This window comes from Antechinus flavipes, chromosome 2, assembly GCF_016432865.1.
Source record: "Antechinus flavipes isolate AdamAnt ecotype Samford, QLD, Australia chromosome 2, AdamAnt_v2, whole genome shotgun sequence".
NCBI lineage: Eukaryota > Metazoa > Chordata > Mammalia > Dasyuromorphia > Dasyuridae > Antechinus > Antechinus flavipes.
In genome coordinates this window covers 651,117,882-651,137,262 of record NC_067399.1, presented here as the reverse complement: position 1 = coordinate 651,137,262, position 19,381 = coordinate 651,117,882, and the positions used below count along the sequence as shown (strand labels likewise).

Below are 19,381 nucleotides of genomic sequence, written 5' to 3'. Positions count from 1 at the left end.
CTCTTCCTGCTGGCTCTTGGGCTCAGCCCAGTCTATTCTGAGGAGAAGCCAGCTGCCTTTTTCCCATGAGTGGAATTGTGGCCATGACACTGAGCTTAGCTCAGAAAGCTGGGACTCAAGGAACTTGAATCTAAAATAATTTAGGGAGTTTAGGGGATGAAATAGATTTTTTTTTGTATTTTTAAATACAAATATGTTTTTTGAATTTTTTTTTATAAAGTCTCTGCCTGTGTTAATAATAACCCCTATAAAACATTGTCTGGCCCTAATAGGAGGAGGAGGAGCAGATTGGGAAAGTGCCCAGAGGCTGCCAGGCGAAGGTTTCGGGGGCGCCTCATTTCTGAGCTCCAGAGCCACTGTCAGACAGGGTCATTGACGGTTCTAGGCTCAGAAGGACCTAGTCAGCCAGGCAGGGGAAAGAACCGTCCCTGTGCTTTCTGGGCCAAGCTGGACAGCACCCTTGTCGGCTTTGGCTGCCTACAGGGAGCTGCTTTCCTTCCCTGGGGCCGGGGGTGGTCTCCCTCTGGGGCTTCTGGGGGAAAGCAGAGGAAGCCTGCTGTGGTTTGGGGTGGGAGCCCCTGTAGCTAGGCCCCAGTGATGTGTGGGAGCTAGCTTCAGGACTTAGTGAAAGGAATGCAGGGGTGGACAAGGCGCTCCTCTCTAGGCTGGCCTCGCTGATTGGCCCATTATTACCTGGTGGATTGGTGTGGCCCGGCCCAGAAACCTGCTCCCCCCTCAGGGCTCTGTCCTTGCAAGGGTGATACCCCTGCTCCTGCACCCCCTTCACTGCAGGGGTGACTGCCCCCAAACTGGGCCTTTAATTCCCCTCTGGGAGAGAGCTTGCTGCCCTTTGTGGCCTCCATGGCCAGCCTGCCCTTGTCTTAGCTCAGTGAGGCCCAGGTGGCTGGAGTCAGCAAGGCTGGGATTCAAATTCCCCCCCAACTTATGTCCTGTCCAGATTTGCCAGGGAGGCAGAAGCTCTCTCTGGCCTTCTAATGAGACGAGGCCAATAGAAGCAGGTCTCCCAGCTCCCGCTGCCCCACGCCACTCCATCGCTTCGTTTCTGTGACCTGGAGATGGGGATGCCGTGGCCCAGCATGTCGGGCACAGGGCAGCCTTCTCTGTTAGACCCTGAGTCTCTGGCTTGGCTGGGCGAGTCAGCCTCGCACCAGGGCATCTCAAGGGGTGGTTTTCCAAGGTCCTGCCTGAAAGGGCCCCCCAGGGTAGATGGCACAAGCCTTCTGTGCAGGAAGAAGCTGAAGCTTGTGGTCTTCTCATGATCCAGACATGTTGGGGCTCGGATCTGGAGTCCCCAGTCTTGTGCCCCCCCATCCCTACTTGAAGCCCCTTCTTCAGAGTCTGCAGAGGCTTTTTTTTTCACAGCTAAATTGCCTGGGCATTTGGATCACGAAAAGTCAGTTAGCAAAGAAAAGCAACTGGTGAGCTGTTTGTAGTGTGGAGGGGCGTGCTAATAAATCTGGGTGTTGGCGAAGAATACTTCCCCGAGGAACTCTGAAAGCATTTGAACAGTGTCACCAGCAGTGCTGGCAGCAAGCCTGGCACTCGCGGTTCTGATGGTTTCAGGGGAAGCCCCCGGCTCAGCTTGCTGTTGAAAACCCTGATTTTTAGGTGTGTGATTGTGTGCGTTGAACCTTGTTTGCATATGGTCTTGCACGAAAACTCTGGTTTCACATTTTCTTTCTCACTCCTTTCAATCTTTCCTGCTCAGAGTTCCAAGGGACTTGGTTTCCTGAAACATAGCTGATAGTGTGCCTGACTCTCTGCCAAGCCCACACTTAAGCCGCAGGTCAGCCGAGCTCGTCACCAGCTTGTTCTTATGCTACGGAATGTGAAAACGATGCACTCAGCTAACTGCTTTTGCGTGTGCACCTAGAGCTAGCGTGTGTCTCCTCCAGAAAGCCCACGATAACGGCTGTAAAAACTTGTGCTCCGCGGGCAGAGGAAGACAGGGCTGGAAACCAGGCATCCAAGTTCACCGCTCCAGCCCTGTCCGCCTGCTCCTCACTGGACCTCAGTTTATTCCCCTAACAATTGAGGAGATTGTGCAAGAAGGATTTTAAAATTCAGCCAAATCTCAATCCCAGTGATTTTATATTGTGTTGGGCAGGACGCTTTTTTAAAATACAGACACAGTATCCAGTGACTGGAATGATAATGATACTGCCTGGAATGGAACCGGATATATTTAATGGAGATGAGCATGTGACATGCAATAGAGGAGGAGCTGATTCTCAAAAACTCTTAATCTATTGAGAGTTGCTGTGAGGTACCGTAGAGGAGGGTCGGGTTCTAGTAGTTTTAGCCCTGACCAACTATAGCTTCCCCCTCCCTGGGCCTCTGTGCTAGGTTCCAGCTCAGACCTGCCTTTGTCCTCCTTTGCTGAACTGACCATCTCTTTTCTGAAGTTCATTCTGATGTGAACACGCTTGGCTCTGGGGTTCAGGGTCCTTTTGGACACTGACTTTAGAGAGCTGGGCTACGGAGGCCAGTGGAACACTGGGAGATGGGACTGTGATTACAGCCTCCCTGGGGCTGAGGAAGGGAGAAGCGAGAATGTGCATAACCAGCCTGTTTCTTCTCAATCTGAGACAAGGTTATCCTGCTTTCAAAAGGGGACTTGCATGTGCACAGCATTTGTGTGACTTTAAGAAGTTATTCCAAGATGGGGGAGCTATGTTATAGACAGTATGGAAAACCACCACCTTTAAGCAAAGTCCATTTCACTCAGAATATCTGTCCTTAAATTGGAAGCCCAAGGAATGCTTTAGTTCTGGCTCTTTACATCAAGCCAGCTCTGTAAAGGAGTAACTCTTGAGCAAGTCAGCTGTTCTCTGCCTCAGTTTCCCTACTTGTAAAATGGGGATGATCACAACATCTACTTCATAGAGTTGTTGTGAGGACCAAATGAGTAAACTCATAAAAAGCTTTGCAACCGTTAAAAGGATTTACTTAAATGCCACCTATAAAAAGCAAGATGCTTTAACCCAACAAGTATTTCTAATTGTGCTAATGACAGAATCGAAATGTATGTTTATGTTCATGGGTTGTTTTTTATTTATTTTTTCCTTCTGCAGGACAGTCTTCAAGGGTATAAGACACAGAATAAATTTCTAAATAAAGAGATTTTGGAACTCTCAACTCTTCGGAGAAATGCGGAAAGACGAGAAAAGGATTTAATGATTAAGGTCAGATGGAAAGTTTCACCCTATTTGGGGAAGGCCTGGGGGAGAGCCAGTTTATTCGTTTGGGGAAGAACCAGTTCAAGCAGAAATCTCACGGAGGAAGAAATCGTTATTGGGGATTACGAAGAATTATACCATCAGTTTGCCGATTGAAAAGAGGGATCCTCTTGTGACATTTTAAGGGACGCTGTTGGGGATGGCTAAAAATATCATTTTGGTATGTCTCCTTTTCAAAAGAACTGTTCATGTTGCTCAAAAGTTGTAATGTTTTTCTTAGTCTTGCGACTAAGACCCTAAAAGTGATCAAATGGGGTAAGTGTAGAGGAGTTGAGGTATGGAAAGGAGATAAGACCAACACGGGCCATGTCATCATCTAGAAGATGGAGCTCAGAACTCGGGCCCCAGCAAATTGCATTACATTTTTGGTAGCGTTTTGGAGGAGTTGGAAAGATAAATGTCCCACATTAGCCCTGGGAGAGGGGGGAGAAGCACCACACCCTTGGGATGGGACAAAATGAGATAATACATGTAAAGTGCTTCACAAACCTCAGGATACTATGAGAGTGTGAGTAGTTCTGTACCCGTTTCATAGATGAGGAAACTGAGGAGCTAGGGTTGTTATTTCCCCTTACGTCTTTATCCACAGAAGTCCCACTTGGCTACCTCACTGCGGCATGGAGGTGACTGAGCCTTAAAGGCTGTGCAAGTGGAGACAAGTCCCCTTGAGGTGTGTAGACACACTAGTAGACTTTGTGTTGTCTAAGGACCAGCAGACGCTTGTCAGAGTGAGGTGATGGGTCGTGATCTGCATTAGCAGAGGGAGTGTCACGTAAGGGAGAGCCGATTCTTGTGCTTTCTGCTTCTGTCTTTGACCTGAAGTAGTCACGAGAACGTTTTCTTCAGTATTCTAGCCTGGAAGCCAAGCTGTGTCAGATAGAGAGCAAGTACTTGATCTTGCTTCAAGAAATGAAGAACCCTGTGTGCTCTGAAGAGCAGGGGCCCGCCCGGGATGTCATAGCCCGGCTCCTGGAAGATGCCCTGCAGGTGGAAGGCTCCGAGCAGCCCGAACAAGCTTTTGTCAAACCACATCTTGTCAGGTAAGTGGGAGCTCTCTCAGGGGCAGAATCCAGCCTGCCCTGCTTTTCCCTCTTGATTAGGACTGTCCCACCCCGGGGCCTTTGTCCCCCTGCCCCCATTTTACAGGTGAAGAAGAAAGAATGTAGAGGGCTGCAGTCCCCGCCCCTCAGCCCAAGGCTCTGGCTTGTGTGGGATGGAGCCAGTAACAGCAGCACTTGCCGGGCACTCCCATCCTCCCATCTGAGGCTCCAGCAGGACCCAGAGCGCTGCGGTTGGAGAGTTTGTTAAGCTTTATTAATTAGGACAAAAGGATAGAGGCCCAGACTCTGGGGAGTGAGGGGAGGAGCCCTCAGGGTGGAGTCACCGGCCCCCACGGTCACTGAGCTTCTAGGTAACGGGAGAAGCCCAAGGTGGTCCAGGCTGTGTCCTTGCACTCATTATTGCTGATTTTTACGTTTTGATTTCACCTTGTGGAGCTTACGCCTTCTCTCTGAACTACCTCGTAGTTATTTTATTTCGTACATGTGTCTTCTCAATAGATTGTCCTTGGTCACAAGGTCTGTTTTACATTTGTTCTTCTAGCCACAATGTCTGGCACATAGTAGGTGCTCACAAAATGTTTCTTAATTGATTCTCTCCTACTGGGTTACAAGAGGCTGGAGGCCCCGGGGGATGGAGAGGGGGCTGGAGAGGCAGGAAGGTCTGCTTCAGATCTAGCCTCAGCTGCGTACTGGTGGCCTTGGTGTGCCTCAGTTTGCTGAGCTGCAAGACAAGGGCTTAGCCACACCTACCGTGCAGGGTGGTCGTGAGGTTTAAATGAGATAGGTACCTCAGAACTCTTATTGCTGCACTTAGCCCAGCACACAGGAGGTGCTCTATAAATGCTTCTTCTCTTCCCTCACCCCTTTGTTGAGGGCAAAGACTGTCCTCTACCATTTTCAGCACTATGGCTCCAGGCAACACAGAGTGGTAGGATTTGCCCCATTTTAGAGCCAACTGGGGAAGTGCCCCGTCACCCAGACAGCCTCGGTGCCCACACAGTCCCCAGGCCGAGCTCTTGCCGGCATGCGACAGCATAGCCCTGAGGCTGACACAGCTCTGACTCTCTCCCCCTCAGCGAGTATGACATTTATGGGTTTCGGACGGTGCCTGAGGATGACGAGGAAGAGAAGCTGGTCGCTAAAGTGCGGGCGCTGGATCTGAAGACCCTGGCGCTCACAGAAAATCAGGACATTTCCACTGGGGTCAAGTGGGAAAATTATTTTGCCAGCACCATGAACCGAGAGATGATCTGCTCCCCTGAGCTGAAAAACCTCATCCGCACCGGGATTCCCCACGAGCACCGCTCCAAGATTTGGAAGTGGTGCGTGGACCTCCGCATGAAGAAGTTCAAGGACCGGGCGGAGCCCGGCTACTTCCAGACCCTGCTCCAGAACGCTCTGGAGAAGCAGAATCCGGCCTCGAAGCAGATCGAGCTGGACCTCTTAAGAACGTTGCCAAATAACAAGCATTACTCCTCCCCGACTTCAGAAGGCATTCAGAAACTGCGCAATGTCCTCTTGGCCTTTTCATGGAGAAACCCCGATATAGGATATTGCCAAGGTTTAAACAGGTATGAACTTGCCAGGGTCTCAGATTGGGACCTGGGTGCCTCAGATTCTGTCCGGGCCAATGTTGGGGTTGGGAAGCTGGATCCGGGCCAGTGGTGCGGGTAGGAGGATGGGAGGTGGAATTTGAACCCAGATCCTTGGATCCATAGCCAATGCTCTCCCATCTTGCCATATTTCCTCCCTGCTTTTTTAGGTAAAAAAAGAAATAGAACATCCAGTTTGGCAGCAGAGCAGTTCTGAGAAATAAGTCCCCTCTTCATTAGTATGGCGGAAAGCTATATTTTTTTTTGTCTGCAGTCATTTGGTTCTCCCTCTAATTTACAGGAGGGACTAAATAATGCACCAGCAGAAAGGCATTCATACAAATGTGTCAGATCCGTCCCGGGCCGGCCTGCTTATTATCTCTGAGTACAGAAGGTGCTGCTTTGGACACTTTTTCCCCAATAGAATACAGGTCCTTGAGCTGGCATGTTGAGGGATGATCAATCCCTAGTATTGAAGCTTTGGGGCCAATAGAAGCCTCTGCTAGCAAAATAAAGCCCTCCTGAGCATTCAGCTGCTTCCCCTCAGGCCTGGGGCTTCCAGTCTCCGCTCTCCCCCTCTGCATCCTCTGCACAGCTGGCAAAGTGGCCTTCCTCCTACCCCAGTCTGACTTGTCACCTTCCCATTCAGGCCCTTCCATAGTTCCCTCCTGCCTAAGGTCCCAGCTCCTCTGCAGTGACCACCACAATAGCTAAAACCCAGCTGAAAGCAAACATGGGGCCCTCTTCTCCCAGGATGCTTCCTTTAGCTGCCTTGGCTCCCCTCCTCTGGGCGTGTCTTTGGACAACAGAAGGTGGACAAGGAGTTCATTCCAGGGCCTGCTTCTTGAGCTCTGGAAACGGCTCCCTCCTTTCTTTTCTCTTCAGAACTTTCTCTTTGTGGCTTCAGAACTTCATTTTCAAAACATCCTTATCTTTTCCAGAACCTTGTAGAATAGGAGGCCATGAAATCAGACTGCCAGTTTCTCTGAATCCTTGGAAGCCTGCTCCCCCAAACTCGGGGATGTACATAAAAATGTTTTCTCCCCTGTGTCATAAATAGCACAAGCCTCAGTCGCAGGCTCCAGAGCCCCTACTTGTTCACGATCACCTTTGGGCTTCAGATTGCCACTACTTTTCACGTTGGTTTCCTGATTTCTTGTTAAGTGTCTGTGGATCCACCTGAACTCTTTGAATAGGATGACAAACTTAATTACTGAGATGAAGAGAGATGTTCTTGTTTGTTTTTTTAAGTATTGTTTTTCTGCATAATATGTATGATTGCTCCTGAGAAACAGTCCAGTCGAAGGAAAAAACTGACTTGTGGTGTCCTGGCAACAAAGACAAGTTTCTTAAAAAAAAAAAAAATGGAAATGGAAAAGGAAATCTTTTTTCAATTCTCAAATGCTGGGCTTGAGGAGGAGTACTGCTAGCTGTTCCTAATTGGGAAGCTGTAGATCATTTTGGTTGTTGGAAAGGAATGAGAAACATGTCTCCTGTAAATAGGGTGGAAGCAGATGTCTTCTTCTGGAAGTCTCAGCTCTTTCATTTTTCTTGGTCTCCTTTCAGGTTGGCTGCAGTTGCTCTCCTCTACTTGGACCAAGAAGATGCTTTTTGGTGTCTTGTTACCATCGTGGAAGTCTTTATGCCCCGAGATTATTATACAAAAACGCTCCTGGGATCACAGGTACTACAGGATTTGGCAAATGCTACATTTCTTTTTAGAGTTAAATCTATCATTTTATTTACTTCTTTTAAAGGTTTTAGTTAATGTCAGGAAAAAGTGTGGAAGAAATTAACATGAAAAGTTAAAACAAGGGCTGTTTCATGGGTGCTGCTGAGATCAGAAGGGCTTGTCACATTCTGTGAGCCCACACTTGTAGTCAGTTGTTTGGAGGGTGATAAACAGCTCAGTGTGGAGAGAACATTAGATCTGGAGTCCAGAGGTGGAGCTTAGCTTCTCACTTCTGCCACAGCCCTTCTGGAAAGCAGTTGTGAAGTCGTGCAACCATGGTGACCGAAAGATCCCTGCTGTTTGAGCCAGGCCCATACGCCCTGGGGGGTAATGACAAAAAGAAAGGCCCCCTGTACATTGCATCTTAATGGTAGCCCTTCTTGTGATGGTCGGGAACTGGGAACAAGCTGGGAACAGCTAAACAAATGGTATCCTTCAAATGAATTGGGCTCTTCTGGTGCCATAAGAAGGACCAGCGTGATAGGCAAAGAGATGCCTAGAAAGACTTCTGGGACTGATGCAGAGTGAAGTCAGAAGAGCTAGAAAAGCTTCAAGCTTCAAGGCTTAGACAAACTTGCTTTTCCCACCTGATGCTACCTTTAGGGGCAAAGGTGAGGACTGCGGCTCATGGGTGTCACGGAGCTCAGCGGGAAGCTCAGATCTTTGGCCTGTCTTTCTCCATCTTCAGAATGCTCACAAAATTGACATTTGTGGAGTCATTGTTCAGCTGTGTCCAAGGCTCTGTGATCATGGGCTTTTCTTGTCAAAAATATTGGAGTGGTTTGCCACTTCCTCTGTTTATTTCAAATAAGAACTCTCTATCTTCCTAGAAGTTCTCAACGTCCACCCCTGCCAAACCCCATGCTCCAAATTTCCCTCCCTCTCCCCCAGCCCCCCTTCCTTTTCCATCCTCACCACGCTCTCCTCTCTCTGCAGGTGGACCAGCGCGTTTTCAAAGACCTGGTGAGTGAGAAGCTGCCTCGGTTACACGCCCACTTTGAACAGTACAAAGTGGACTATACACTCATCACCTTCAACTGGTTCCTGGTGATATTTGTGGACAGTGTGGTCAGTGACATCCTCTTCAAAATTTGGGACTCTTTCCTTTATGAAGGACCCAAGGTATGTTTGCCTCCTAACTTTTATATTTGAAGCTATCTCATGACCATACTGTTACCACTTTACATCAGAAGTCTGGGTAGAGCCAAATAGGAAGTGTAATAGGGAAACGAAGGGAAGACCCCAGAGCTGAAGTTGAAGCCTGGTCTGATTTGAATTCATGCGGGCCATCTCTTGAGACTGTTTTCTTGCCTCCTCAAGGGAGGTCTGTGTGACCTCAGTCTGTCAGTTTGGCTGAAATCCGAATTGTTTAGCAAATGATCTTTTATTTTAGCCTGTGAGTTATGGAAGGACTTAGCGCCTTCTAATCCTGAAATCAGAAATCTTTCCTGTCATGAAACCAATGGGGATCTACCTATAGCTTAAAATCCACCCTTTCTCTCTTGAGGTGGCCTAGTCTGCCTTTGTGCTATTAGGATTGTCAGAAAAGTTTTCCTTTTGTTGTCTAAATCTGCCGTCCATTGTCCTTAATTCTGCTCAGTATGGTAAGAAAAACAAGACTAACCCTTTTTGTAGACAGCAGCCCTGCTTGTATTGGAAGATGACCGCTCTGGGCTTTTGTTACATTGTGGGAGATGTCAGTGATTTTTTTTTTTCTGGATTATTAAAGAAAAGCATGTATTACAATAGAACTCTAAAACTATTTGGTTGAGGGAAGGGCAAAAGAAGGGCACAAAGGAATTTCTTTGCCTTGGGGAGTTCTGAAAATTGAATTGCCCAGAATAAATAAACAAATGTTTTTTAAAGTGCCCAGAAGTGAAGAATTTATCTACTGGTTCATCAGTAAGATGGTCCCCCACTATGCCTCAGAGGTAACTATCCCATGTAGGCAGGACCCTCTCTAAATTTTGCAGTCGTATATCCCCATGATATGAAACCCATAAGTTTAAGCCCCATTAATTTAATTTCTAGTCAGTAACATTTATTTTGAATTATAGTTCTTAACTGATTGAATGGAACAAGCCTAAAAGTTGATAGTCCTCAATCACTTAATGATGGTGGCAAATAGGTACAGAAATTGCCTAGATCCTTTGGCTTCTGTGCTTTCTAAAGAAGGGACAAATACCTGAAAGGGAGACTTCATTTGGCCTGGGGCTACTTGTTCGAATCCTGGACAGCAATGGTAATCACAATTCCCAGTAAGCTGGAGGCTTACCCAGCATTCTGCTTCCAAAGTATAAAGATTATTTTCTTCTTTTTACGGAGGAGAAATCTGAGACCTAGGGAATCTAAAGGCCCTGCTGGAGGTTAGCTAGCCAGTCAGCATCCAGTGTTCTTTCTGTGTTCTCTTTAATCAACAACCCATTAATTCAGATAAGAAAAGTAGTTTCTGATTTCCCTGTAGTGTTAGCAACAGGGAAAGCATTAGGTTATGAAAGAAAAATTTAAAACCGTGCTTGGTCATAAAGCTTTTTGACCTTGGCCAAAGTGAAGCAATGTTGCTGGGGTTTTAGGAGAGAGCCAGTTGAGTGGAAACCAATGAGCTCCATTTTCTCCCGCCCTCCAAGAGGAGCCCTGTCATCGGCCACTCTCCTTTGGCTCGTGGTGTCACACGTGGGCAGAGCCCAGAATGGGTCTCGGGAAATATGGCCTGCCCCTCACTGTCCCCCCTGAGGCAGAGGCCCATGTCTTTTCCCTGGGGTGCTGGAGGAGGGGGGCTCAGGCTGCGAGCTTGGCAATGGGGACCCTTCCCAGAGCCCTCTGACTCTTATCACTGAATCCACAGGTCATTTTCCGCTTCGCTCTGGCGCTTTTTAAGTACAAAGAAGAAGCAATCCTGAAGTTACACGATCCGATGTCCATATTCAAGTACCTGCGATATTTCACTCGCACAGTTCTCGATGCCAGGTACGGGCTTGCCAAAACAGGAGGGATTAGAAATCTTGGCTAATAGTTAATGGTCCTGTCACGAAGAAATCTCCTTTTGTGAGGAGAGGCCGGGCTCAAGGTTACCTCTTTTGGGGTACAGGATATCAGGAGGTGGTGTCAGGTGAGGGGCCAGAAAAGGGCCTGATGCTTATTTCACCGCTCTCAGGAGCTGGGCAGCCTCCCTCGTGCCCCTGCCCCCATCCAGCTCCTTCCAGGTTTTACCTGTGGCCACGCGGGCCACCAGAGCAGCCTCAGACCGGCCCACGTGAGCCAAAGAGCCCCAGGGTCAAGGGTTTGAGTGGAGCGGGTCAGCTTTCCCTGTCTGTGTTGTGGCTTGCTGCGTGCTAGCCTTTTAGGTTCTCTGGGTCTCAGAAGCAGCTTTCTTCCGGTCCTCATTTGGTGAGCTTAGCTTTCTCCTTTGTATGTAATGGGTAACCCCTTGCCAAGTGTGTGGGGGAAGGACTTTGGGGATTATCTGGCTGATCCCCCCTTTCTGAGATTGGGGACCTTGAGGCCCTGATTTGCCCGATGGCTGTGGTAGAGAAACAAGACCGAGACAATGCAGTGATTGAGCCACTCCTGCAGTTCAGTAACACACAGTAGTCAGGTCAGGGGTGCAGGGGAATAGTCTGGAGAACGGGGGTAAGAGAGCTGTCTGGGCAGGGCGCAGGAGGGGCAGTGCCTGCACACTGAGAGGCTTGTGTGGGGGCCGTGTGGAGGTGCCGTACCGGTGGGAAATGGGAAATGGCTTTCAGGTAGGGTTAGTCACCCTGACCTTGGAGTGATTTCATCCTTGTGCTTGAGTTCCACAATAATGGCTTCCATGGTGTGGTGTCATCTTCTCGGTGATATAATACATAACCTCTGAGCCGATGCGCCTGAAAATATTAGTCACGTCTAGCCTTGCAGTGACCCTTCTGTCCCAGCACTTGGAGAGTACGTGGATTTTTACTGGGCCAGTACTTGGCGGGACTGGGCTGAGCTTATGGGTGCTGCCTCTACACGATGATGAGCAACAGATGGTGGGGGGAGATAATTCTTCAGAAGCTACAGCGTAGTCTTTCTTCCTTGAGCTGATGCCTAAGTAAATGTTCTTGGGGATCTTGGAGAAGCCATCTCCGACATTTGGAATAATAGGCTTGAGAGGGACCGTGTGAGCTATTGTCATTTCTGTTTCTAGGAAGATTTGACAGAGTTTGAGCTCCAAAGCAGTAGGTTCTTCTCTTAAAATGAGCTGTTTTCAGGCTGTCTTGGTTCCCAGCACAAAGTTCCTAGTTGGGCTGACTTGCCATTGTCGGTGCATTTCTGCCGGGATTCGGGCCAAATGCCGTCATTTTTGATGGGAACGTTAGCGTGGCCTTCAGCCCAGTTTGTCAAACCCAGGATTGATTTGGCTTCTTAAACATGGCAGCAGAGCTCCACCTTGTGAATTTCTGTGGAGTTGCTTGTTTAGTATTTTTGAGGTAATTTAGCCTGGGATTTTAGCATGACATTTGTGGAACTCAAAGGGATTTTGAAGACCCCTGATCATACAGGTGAGGAAACAGAGGCTCAGAGAGGTTGTCACTTGTCCGAGACAACTTTGTGACTTGCTTCTTCATGTTCTTAACTCATCAAAAAGAGTGGAAAATACATGAAGGGGAAGCAGGGCTGGGGAGGTTTACCTTTGTCTCTGTTTCTGGTACCAACTGGCTTTGAGGCCATGGATAGATGGCTTCTTCCCTCTGGGCCTCTGGACTACATGCTTAGATCCCTTCCAGCTCAAGTCTTATGGCTCTGATTTCCTTTGGTCTCATAATTCGCAGGACTCTGACCCATTCAGTCAGTCAGTAGGCACTTAATTATCCATCAGGTGTACTAGGAGCACTCATTCTACACAGGCAGATATAAAAAGAAGTATAAAATACATACAAAACAAATACAAGGTCCCGAGGTAGGGATCTAGAAAAGCCTCACTGGGAAGGGGTGCTTGAGCTGAAAGATGGAGTTGAAAAGGAGCAGCCTGGGCAAAGACAGATGGAGGTGAAGGATCCCTGGGCTGGGGCACAGAGCGTAGGAAGGGGACAGGTCTTGGCTGGAGCCAGAGTGCTCTTGACAGTAGGGTTTGCATTTTTAACTAGACAAGAGGGGCCACTGCAGGGTGGGGGCCTCAGAGAATATCCCTTTGGCCGCTCACCGCGGGCGGAGAACCTCATACAGAGATGGCCATCATGGTCCACTGCTGACCGTGGGAAGAGCAAGGGAGGGCTTGTGGACATGGAGCAGTCAGGACAGAGCAGTTGACTGGACATGGGTGGAAGCCTGTAAAGGAGAGAGAGGGACCCAGGATGACTCAGCTTTCCAACCAGTGACTGGAAAACAGTAGAAATAGAAATAGGGAAATGTGGAGGGGAAAGAGCATTGGTTCCATTTTGGATAAACTGAGTTGGAAGTACAAGTAAAACTCCTAGGTTAACATGCTGGGGCCAGATAGATGTGTAGACTTGGGAGGCACCTATGGAAACATGAGTTCCATGGGAGCCTTTTAGATTGCCAAGGGGAGAGTTAGAGAGAAAAGAGCAGATTCCAGGACCGAGCTACGCTGAGGAGTGCATGGCCCCGGCAGGCACCGTTGTGCTGATTGTGTCTTATGCCAGCATTGACAGAAAAGCTTCTTACCTTCTAAAAGGGGGATATACTAAAAGGGGCAGAAATCTAGAGGAATTCCTCAAGTCCTTTGGGGTTTTATTTTTTCTCAAATTGTTGACATTGGTTTTTGCACTTTTTTTGGGGGGGGGGCTAGGCAACTGGTTAAATGACTTAAACAGGGTCACACAGCTAGAACATATTTAGTGTCTGAGGCCAGATTTGAACTCAGGTTCTCCTGACCTCAAGGCTGGTGCTCTATTCACTGTGCCATTGAGCTGTCCCTGAATTTTTTATAGTTGTGCTCTGTAGTGAATAAATGTATGAATCAGATGCTCCATACAACTTCCCTGGGTTCACAGTTAATAGAATTTGGAGCTAGAAAGAGACCTTCATAGGGAAATCCATGTCCAGAGAGACTTGCCCAACATCACAAAACTGATTTTCACACTCAGGCCTTAGTCCCACTACCCTGTGTGCTCTCTGCTTCCCCATGCACTAGGAACACTTCTTTGTCTTTCTTTTCTTTCTTTCTTTCTTTCTTTTTTTTTTTTTTTTTGGCCCTTTTATATTTCCAAATACATGCAAAAGCAGTTTTCAACATACACCCTTGCAAAATCTTTTGTTCCAGATTTTTCTCTCTTCCTTCTTTCCATCCCCTTCCCCAGACAGCAGGCAATTCAAGATAAGTTAAACATGTGCAGTTCTTCTAAACATATTAACACATTTATCAGGCTGCACAAGAAAAATCAGATCAAAAGGGGGAAAAAAGCCCAAGGAAAAAAACAAGCAAGCAAAGGTGAAAATATTATGTTGTGATCCACATTCAGTCCCCATAGTCTTCTCTCTGGCTCTCTCCATCACAGTTGATCATCACAGAATCTTCTTGTTGTGTTCAATGTTCTCTGGTTCTGCTCACTTCACTTAGTATCAGTTCCTGTTAAGTCTCTCCAGGCCTCTCTAAAATCATCCTACTGATCATTTCTTATAGAATAATGATATTCCATAACATTCACATACCATAACTTATTCAGCCATTCTCCAACTGAGGGGCATCCACTCAGCTTCCAGTTTCTTGCCACTACAAAAAGGTCTGTATCCCAAAGAGATCTTAAAAAAGGGAAAAGGGTTGCTGTAAACATTTTTGCACATGTAGGTCCTTTTCCCTTTTTTAAGATCTCTTTGGGTTACAGATCCTCTAGACATCCTGCTGGATCAAAGGTATGCATAGCCCTTTGGGTACAGTTCCAGATTGCTCTCCAGAATGGCTGGATCTGTTCACAATTCCACCAACAATGTATTGGTGTCCCAGTTTTCCCACATCCCCTCCAACATTTGTCATTACTTCAGAGTTGTCTTAATTTGCATTTCTCTGATCAATAGTGATTTAGGGCATTTTTCCATATGACTAGAAAAAGACTTTAATTTCTTCCTCTGAAAATTGTTCATTTATCAATTTTTCCCAATTTATCAATTGGGGAATGACTTGCATTCTTATAAATTTGAGTCCATTCTCTACATATTTTAGAAACGAGGCCTTTATCAGAGTCTGTGGATATAAAATTCCCCCCTCCCCAACTTTCTGCTTCCCTGCTCATCTTGGCAGCATTGGTTTTGTCTGTTACGAAAACTTTTTAATTTAGTATAATCAAAATTATCCAGTTTGCATTTCATGATGTTCTCTGGTGGTTCTTTGGCCATATTCCTTCCCCAGAGAGCTGGGAGGTAGACCGGCCCTTGTTCTCTCCTCATTTGCTTAGGAGCCTTCTGAAGGGATCTCATGGTGCTCAGACTTTTTAGGCTCGAGATGGCCCTCACCGGCCGTGGCTTTCCTCAGCCCGGGTTCATCCTGCCCACAGCTGGTTTGCCCAGGGCTGCGGTCCCTCAGCGGGCTGAGAGCTCTGGGAGGGGCAGGCCTGGCACAGAGGAGGGGCTTAATAAAAGCTCGCTGGGACGAAGCGGTAACTGAAGGCAGCTGAGTGATCCTGGGCCCGGCCCGGTGTGTTTGCTTTCCAGGAAGCTGATCAGCATTGCTTTTGGGGACCTGAACCCTTTCCCTCTGCGGCCCATCCGGAACCGGAGGAGCTACCACCTGGAGAAGGTGCGTCTCGAGCTCTCGGAGCTGGAGGCCATCCGGGAGGACTTTGTCCGGGAGCGCGACACGGACGCCGACAAGCGCGACCTCATCAGCGACGAGGACGAGGACAGCTGAGCGTCCCTCCCCCCTCCCCGGGCGTCACGACCAAAGCGAGGGGAGCAGACGCAGCTCGGGCGGTCTGTTCTCCCGAGAATGTACACGGCGCGTCCGGGAGTCTGCTGGACACATTTCCGACGCGACGGCCCCCGCCCCCGCCCGAGGCAGGAGCCCTCTGCCTTGTTTACAGCCGCCTTCCCAGTCACGTGCCCGCCGCGGGGGGAGGCGGAGAGCCCCGACCTCGGGCCTGGTCTGGTCCCGGCCACGCCTTAGCCCGCAGGAACCCGAAGGCCCGAGCCCGCCCTCCCTCCGGAAACTCCTGGAAGTGCTTCGGTGCCAGGGCCCCGGGGAGGCCGGCTCGGCCGTTCTCCTTGTCCTTCCGCGGCCATCTCCCCAAGCCGGGGAGCTGAAGCAACTTTGGAACCGCGGGCCTCGATGCATGCAAAGCCCGCCCTGGTTCTCCTCGGGAGTGCTGTCGTCTCCAGGGCCTGCGGCTTGTGGAGATGGTGGCAGATCCCGGGGCTGTCCGGCCACCACCCTGGCGGGCTTGGCGTGATTTGGGGGAGGAGACTTTAAGGCAGATTTTTGGCAAGACTGATCAGGGTAAGATTGTACTTCCCAAAGAGGTAACAAAACCGCATCTCACAGATAAGCAGTAGTGTGGGCGTCGGTGACTGGGGAGCCCCGGGGCCGCCCACCCCCCTCCAACCCCCGCTTCAGTTTTTTTCCCAAGATTCTGTCCCAGGAGAGCACATTGGCTCCAGGTGAGTTACTTTGTATTCCCTTATCCTGGGGGCTTCCCCTACAATCTAGGTTTCCTGCACTGCCCTGGCTCTCTCTGCTGTCAAAGCCAATGGTCCCTTTGGTTCTTGGTTAGTCTTAGAGCACATCCTTTGTGAGAAGCCGAGAAAGATAGCAAGTGTCTCCCAGAGAGCCATGTTTTCCTTACCATGATAGCCTGTGGCCAGCTGTTTACAGACTTCCCGTGAGATGCAGTTTGATAACAAAGTGGCTGCCGTTTGTTCTAAATCTGATCAGAATGTGGGAGACTTTCTTTAGTTTTTAGTAGAAAATATATAGGCAGTTTGGGTTAGAGGCAATTGTTTGTGCTTTATACTGTGGTTCCACTCTAATTCGCAAACATTGTAAGGAATATTTTTAAAAATTGAGTTTTAAAATGACATTTTTTCCAAAGTCCCTGACTGGACTAAAGACTTCTAGAAATAATCATACATATCCTGCAAATGCTATCAAATTTGTTAGTGATTTCTAGAATTTCTGTTTTGTGATTTTAAAAAATTTTATATTTCTACTCTTTTTAAAAAATTATCCTATCAACTGAGACTCAATTTAGTCTTTCTGATGTTAGAATTTGGATTATTCTTCTTTTGAAAAAACTCTAGAGTGAACCACACCTTTAATACGATAGTCTTATTCTCTATTCAGATGTTAAATTTGATGTGAAATGCATTAGAAAATTCATCCTTGGCTGAGATGGGGAAAGATAGGGTATAGCTAGAGTTAGTGGAGCACATACCTCTCCAGAAGTCAGTGGAAAGTTGAGCCTTGCAGTTATGAGCCATTCAGGGACTTCCCAGCCACTGATACACACTGAGCAGTCTCTGACCTCCGCCCTATAAAGTGATGGTTCCTAACTTGGGAAGTTCCAAGTGGGAATTTGCTTATCTCTGGCAGATCCCTTGGAGTTAACTTTTCACAAGATACTGTTTCTAGAAACAAATCTTGCATTTGCTGTTTGAAAGTGGTTCCAGAAAGTTTCCAGAGAGGAGAACTGCCACATATGGTCTGAATTTGGAAATTCAGCCCTTAGTCTTAAGGGAATGGTATTTGATCCTTTGATTCCCTGATAGGTACTGTGGTGCTCTTTTAGAGCAGAAGGAATTCACATTATCAGTAGATCCCTGCAGGGCTATCTATATTGGAATTAATCCTAGAAACATGGGAGGCAAGGGCAGCTCTCACTCTGGCAATCCTGGGGTCCAGCCCCATCGCCTCCTGCTGTCTGTCCCCTCCTGCTCCGGGACCACACCAGAAGAGAATGTGGAGAGGTACAAGCTCACCGATGTCCAGGAGACTTGGGGGTGGGGAAAGGAAGGGATAGGCTTCTCCCTCGCCCCAACATTCACTTTGTCTACCAAAGAACTGGCAGGATGGAGCTTGAACTTCTTCAGAATTCATCTTAGTGTGTCTAGGAGGTTCGTTCTGTTCACCCTAGAGTGGAATGGGCTCCATTGCTGTCATCCTACAGTAGGGTCAATGGGCTGGCAGACCAAGACTGGAGAATTAGTGAAGGAGCCCAGAGGTCATGGAGAGCACCTTAGCCTTCTGGGTCTCCCATTTCAGCTGGAAGAACCGCAGTTGAGCCTGGTCAGTTCTAAACCAATGCTTTGGAAATCCAGTATTCAAGATGAAAAAGATAAATGCAATGAATATCTGTTAATAAGTACTTTTTGTTTATTTTCACTACAGTTTATATTTTTATAGCCAATTTTATCGAGGTTTTTCTAGGTAATGGACATTTTATTTTATATGGCAAATGCATGATTCCCTTTATGTGTATTTATGTAAGCACAAACCACTGAGTTACGGTTCTCCTCTATCTTTGGTCAGCATTCACTTTATGCATGAACTTCTGGCCCCAGGTATCCCCTTGTGTTACTCATGCTGGAATATTAAGAGTAATACTAGAGAGAAGAGCTGTGGGGTCTGTGGTGGGTTGATAGTAATTCAGGTTTCAACTATACTGTGTATGGGAATATCAAGTATTATAGACAAGTATTACTGTTTTGTTTTCTTTGATAATGGTCTATCATATTGTATAAACTGCCCCCGCTTTGGGACTAGGGGCTGGAGGACGTTACTTGCAGTATTTTTCTTTGTGTGTACAAGGGTGGATCTGGCAGTTCGAGCTTGACCAGATCATTGGAGAGCAGGGGAATGGGGAGAAATCCTCAGGAGTGGCCATTTTGACACGAGCATGTGATGCTCCTGTATAGCTGGAATCTGTGATGTGAGAATCCATATTGCCCCTCTTCCAGCCCCAGAGCTGGCTAAAAATGTCTGAAGTAACCTGCCTTAAAGGAAGGCCCTCGTTGGCTTATGTTCTACTTGGAGCTATGTGCACAGTCTTCAAGTGAAGTTTTAGAATTGTAATATTAAAGGAAAAAATAAAATGTTAATTTTGTGTAACTTTTCAGTGTTTTTTTTTTTTTCTCCCTGTCTACACAATTAAAAGAATCACTGTAAGTAAGCTGGAGTGTAGAGAAAGATCAAGAGTCAAGAAATCAGATGTAGTAGTCTAGGGCTAACTCTGTTAGAGGCCAGAACATCTCGAGACAGCATTTATTAAATGCTTGCTGCATGCCAAGCTCTGCGCAGAGTATTCGGAATACTGAGAGGCAAAAAGCAAAATAGCCCCTGCCATCAGCTACCTTATATTCTAATGAGGGGAAAAAACATAAAGTTGGCTAATGATGGTGTGTGTGGGTGTGTGTGTAACAGTTATGAGAGTTTATTCCAAATCATCAGTTATTAAGGTCCTAGACGTCTCCAAGCCACCTGCTTCCACTCTCAACCTCAATTTCTTCCATTCAGAATGGTCAGCTGGACTCAGGAAGGTGGGGGAGGGGGTCTGGGCCCGTAGGAGAGGGGTTCTAAATCTCTCTAAATCTCTGGACCAGTTTGACAGTTTGTTCTTTCTTGAGTATGAAGAAGTTTCATTGGAATGTGTCAAAACCCCTAATAGTCCTTCCCATTCCTATTCTCTGTTTTAAGAATTCTCCCAGGTCTGACATGAAGGTCTGGAAGAGCTGCTGTGAAAAGTGGAATAGTGGCTCGGTGAGGCAGGAGTAAAAGAACTGCCTCACAGCCGGGAGGGCCCGGTTGATAATACATAACATGAGCTTGTG

At 47.6% G+C, this 19,381-nt stretch overlaps 1 protein-coding gene across 1 annotated transcript in view; it reads left to right on the top strand.

Annotated features, from left to right (window-relative positions):
- Nucleotides 1–18,662, top strand: part of TBC1D2B (TBC1 domain family member 2B) — a 66,638-nt gene extending 47,976 nt beyond the window's left edge. Inside the window, exons 7-13 of the mRNA XM_051982406.1 lie at nucleotides 3,096–3,206; nucleotides 4,107–4,300; nucleotides 5,398–5,892; nucleotides 7,480–7,597; nucleotides 8,582–8,767; nucleotides 10,491–10,612; nucleotides 15,275–18,662. Coding sequence (XP_051838366.1) covers nucleotides 3,096–3,206; nucleotides 4,107–4,300; nucleotides 5,398–5,892; nucleotides 7,480–7,597; nucleotides 8,582–8,767; nucleotides 10,491–10,612; nucleotides 15,275–15,470 — 1,422 coding nt within the window. The 3' untranslated portion in view covers nucleotides 15,471–18,662. The remainder of the gene's footprint in view (nucleotides 1–3,095; nucleotides 3,207–4,106; nucleotides 4,301–5,397; nucleotides 5,893–7,479; nucleotides 7,598–8,581; nucleotides 8,768–10,490; nucleotides 10,613–15,274) is intronic.
- The last annotated feature ends 719 nt before the right edge of the window (nucleotides 18,663–19,381 follow it).